Source organism: Raphanus sativus, unplaced genomic scaffold (genome assembly GCF_000801105.2).
Source record: "Raphanus sativus cultivar WK10039 unplaced genomic scaffold, ASM80110v3 Scaffold0092, whole genome shotgun sequence".
In the NCBI taxonomy this organism is placed as follows: domain Eukaryota; kingdom Viridiplantae; phylum Streptophyta; class Magnoliopsida; order Brassicales; family Brassicaceae; genus Raphanus; species Raphanus sativus.
This window is the reverse complement of record NW_026615413.1, coordinates 9,031-12,154: the sequence shown is the minus strand read 5'-3', so window position 1 is coordinate 12,154 and position 3,124 is coordinate 9,031. Positions and strand designations below refer to the sequence as shown.

The 3,124-nt window shown below is 39.0% G+C and overlaps 1 protein-coding gene across 1 annotated transcript; it reads left to right on the top strand.

Moving 5' to 3' along the window:
• The first annotated feature begins 1,252 nt into the window (after positions 1 to 1,252).
• On the top strand, positions 1,253 to 2,518 carry LOC108830658 (cysteine-rich receptor-like protein kinase 10). Its single transcript, XM_056995972.1, has 3 exons — positions 1,253 to 1,623; positions 1,721 to 1,958; positions 2,224 to 2,518. Exons 1-3 carry the CDS (start codon positions 1,377 to 1,379, stop codon positions 2,516 to 2,518), a joined length of 780 nt encoding a protein of 259 aa, XP_056851952.1. The 5' UTR covers positions 1,253 to 1,376.
• Positions 2,519 to 3,124: the final 606 nt, after the last annotated feature.

Genomic DNA, 3,124 nt, shown 5'->3' with positions numbered 1-3,124 from the left:
TCAACTTCTTCGATAAAAGAAATCTCCAAAGCAACACGAAACACGATATATAATATTTTCTTTGAGGCTTCACAAGAACAACTTTTGTAGAACTGAGAAAAGCCATAACACGTGAACAATAATCACTTATGATCCTGAGAACAACATCTTTGACTCTGAGACTCCTAACTACTCCCTCTAGAACACTCCAATCGCAATTAAATCAGGAGCCCATGAGCATCTTAGAAGCCCAAAAGAACACAAAACCAAAATATGTCAAATTCTCTTGACTTTCATCTCTTACGCCGTTGACACACAACCATGACATAAACCGTATCCGCTCGCAAAATCTCCAATCACCCTTTGCATTAACGTTTCTTTGAATAACCAAGTAAACTTCACTCTTGGCATTATCATATCATCAGACACATATCCAGGACCATACCCGAAACAAGAACAGTTCTCTGTCGAGCACCCGCTCTGATACCAAATGTAAAAACAATATGTGTCCGGATCTAAACGTTCGTATGCGAGTGTGTTCGTATATATGTATATATGAGCATCAAGTAAAGAACACATAGAAATTTGTTAACGAGGTTCGTTTCCTACATCCCCGGGACCACGTCCAGAACTCATTCACTAGATTAGATCGCAACTACGATTGCTATATGGTACCAACACACATCCGTGCCGACCATTCTTATCTAGAATCACAATGATGAGAGCAACTACTACTTATTGTCTTCTCCGACAAGTATAGTTCTCTATAACAAAACTACCAACAGATCTCCTAACTGTCTGGTAGGACGACGTCATACACATCCATGTGCATCTTCAATAAACCCTAGACGCGTGACTACTCCTGTCACCGCCTTTGTCTCTTTATACTCCAACGAGTAAAACCCTAAGCTCATCAAGCCCACTAATAACATGTCTTTGTATTAGTTAGGCTCACTTTAAACTCAAGCCCACTTAACTTTCTCACAAAGTTTCACGTGGTCTCTTTGTCAAAATTCCAATCCATTTGGCACAATACTTGCCATGCTAGCTTCTGCTCCACGTCAAGTCTTGATTCCTTACACCCCGTTTCCGATGAACACACAACATAGTTGTGTTACTCATCCTCCTGTTTCAGCTTTGTGAGTTTCTTCATCTCCACACAACCGTTGATGTATCATCCTTGCCGTAACGTTATCATCATTGCCTCTGTGATACGTCGTGTTCTTAAACCAGTCATCCATGCTTCTTCAGTAACAAGAGCTTCACGCACAACCTAAATATTTTATTTGTCACAAGTTATTGTTTACAGGAAAGTGTATTTTTGTGGAGGTGCAGGGTCATTACAGTTTGATTTTAAGACAGTTGAAACTGCCACAAACAAATTCTCTGATAGTAACATGCTAGGTCAAGGAGGGTTTGGCGAAGTTTATGAGGGTGTGTTAACTAATGGAACCAAAGTTGCAGTGAAGAGACTATCAAAATCATCAGAACAAGGAGTGGATGAGTTCAAGAATGAGGCTACTCTTGTAGCAAAGCTTCAGCATAGAAATCTTGTAAGGCTTCTTGGGTTTTGTATTGAAGGAGAAGAGAAGATCCTAGTCTATGAGTTTGTCCCAAACAAAAGCCTCGACTACTTCCTCTTTGGTTACTTTTTGCTTTATTACCTTTTTCAATTTGTTTTGTTCATATTATAGTTCATCTGTAAAAGCTAAAGGTTGGCGATATATTGTGAATGGTGCAGATTCTACAAAGCAAATTGAGTTGAACTGGACAAATCGGTACAAGATTATCGAAGGAATTGCTCGAGGAGTTCTTTATCTTCATCAGGATTCACGACTCACCCTCATACACCGTGATCTCAAGGCCAGTAACATCCTCTTAGACACTGATATGGAACCCAAAATAGCAGATTTTGGGATGGCAAGAGTTTTTGGAATGGACCAAACTCAGTCTAATACAAGCATAATCGTCGGTACCTTGTAAGTAATTAAAGTCTCATTTAGTCCTTGTTATATGTCAAGGTTAATAACCCCCATGCGGCACACTGATATTGAATTTTGAGCAAAGGGAAAAAAATCGTATATCCAAACTATGTGCATGGAATTCATAGTCACTCCGGCTTCGCCTCGGGTGCTTTACCCTTGGTGGTCTTGCAAGAAACTGTATAAAGGGAATTTCTGCGAAAGCCGAATACTTGGTGCTACAAATAATGTGACATATATATTGATGTAAATTTAATTGCAGTGGTTACATGTCTCCGGAGTATGCAATGCATGGACAATTCTCTATGAAGTCAGATGTCTATAGCTTCGGAATTATAGTTCTCGAGATCATAAGCGGCAAGAGAAATATCACCTTCTACCAAACTGATGGTGATGTTGACTTGGCCACATATGTGAGAACCATCCACTTATATTTTTCAAGTCTATTGCAAAATATTGATGCTTGCATTTTGGGTTTATTACATTTAGGCCTGGAGGATTTGGAAAGAAGGAGTACCGGAACAGTTGATAGATCCTGTAATAAGAGAGATTTGTGAGAAAGATGAAGTCATACGATGCATCCATATCAGCTTACTATGTGTTCAAGAAGATCCTGGAGATCGTCCAACAATGGGAACCATCATAATGATGCTTTATAGTAAAATAATGAACCTACCAGTTCCTCACCAGCCAGGATTTAGCTTTTCCAATCAAGATGAATCGGAGACCAATGTTGCAGCAGATGTATCAGAATCTATTACTTATGATGCATCCATCAGTAATACTCTTCCTCGTTGAAAGTTCATGTTAGAATTTAAAAGACATGGTTTGCTATTAATTTTTGTTCCATTGTTTCTTTGTGTGGTGTAGCCCCTCATTCCACGTTAATTTGTTTGCAATAAATTGCAAGTTGCAACAGCTAACATACAATTAAGAGAGCAACACGCCGAATATTACCATCGTTCAGTTGACGTGCACCACAAAGTTGCATAGGATACGTCAGATAACATGCGTATTTTATTGTATTCTCTCCCACAGAGATATTGTAAAGTATGTGAGTTTTCCTGATTGACCCACAGGTTATGGCTGAAGTTTTCATACGAAATTAGTGTTTAATAATGATATTCACTGATAGGACCACATATCAACATGAGATTAGTCGA

Bases quoted from the DNA above. Each gene is read 5' to 3' on its own strand.
- LOC108830658 (XM_056995972.1), top strand. From the start codon at position 1,377: ATGCTAGGTCAAGGAGGGTTTGGCGAAGTTTATGAGGGTGTGTTAACT. The intron at 1,624-1,720 runs GTTACTTTTTGC...TGAATGGTGCAG, and splicing joins CCTCGACTACTTCCTCTTTG to ATTCTACAAAGCAAATTGAG. The intron at 1,959-2,223 runs GTAAGTAATTAA...ATTTAATTGCAG, and splicing joins AGCATAATCGTCGGTACCTT to TGGTTACATGTCTCCGGAGT.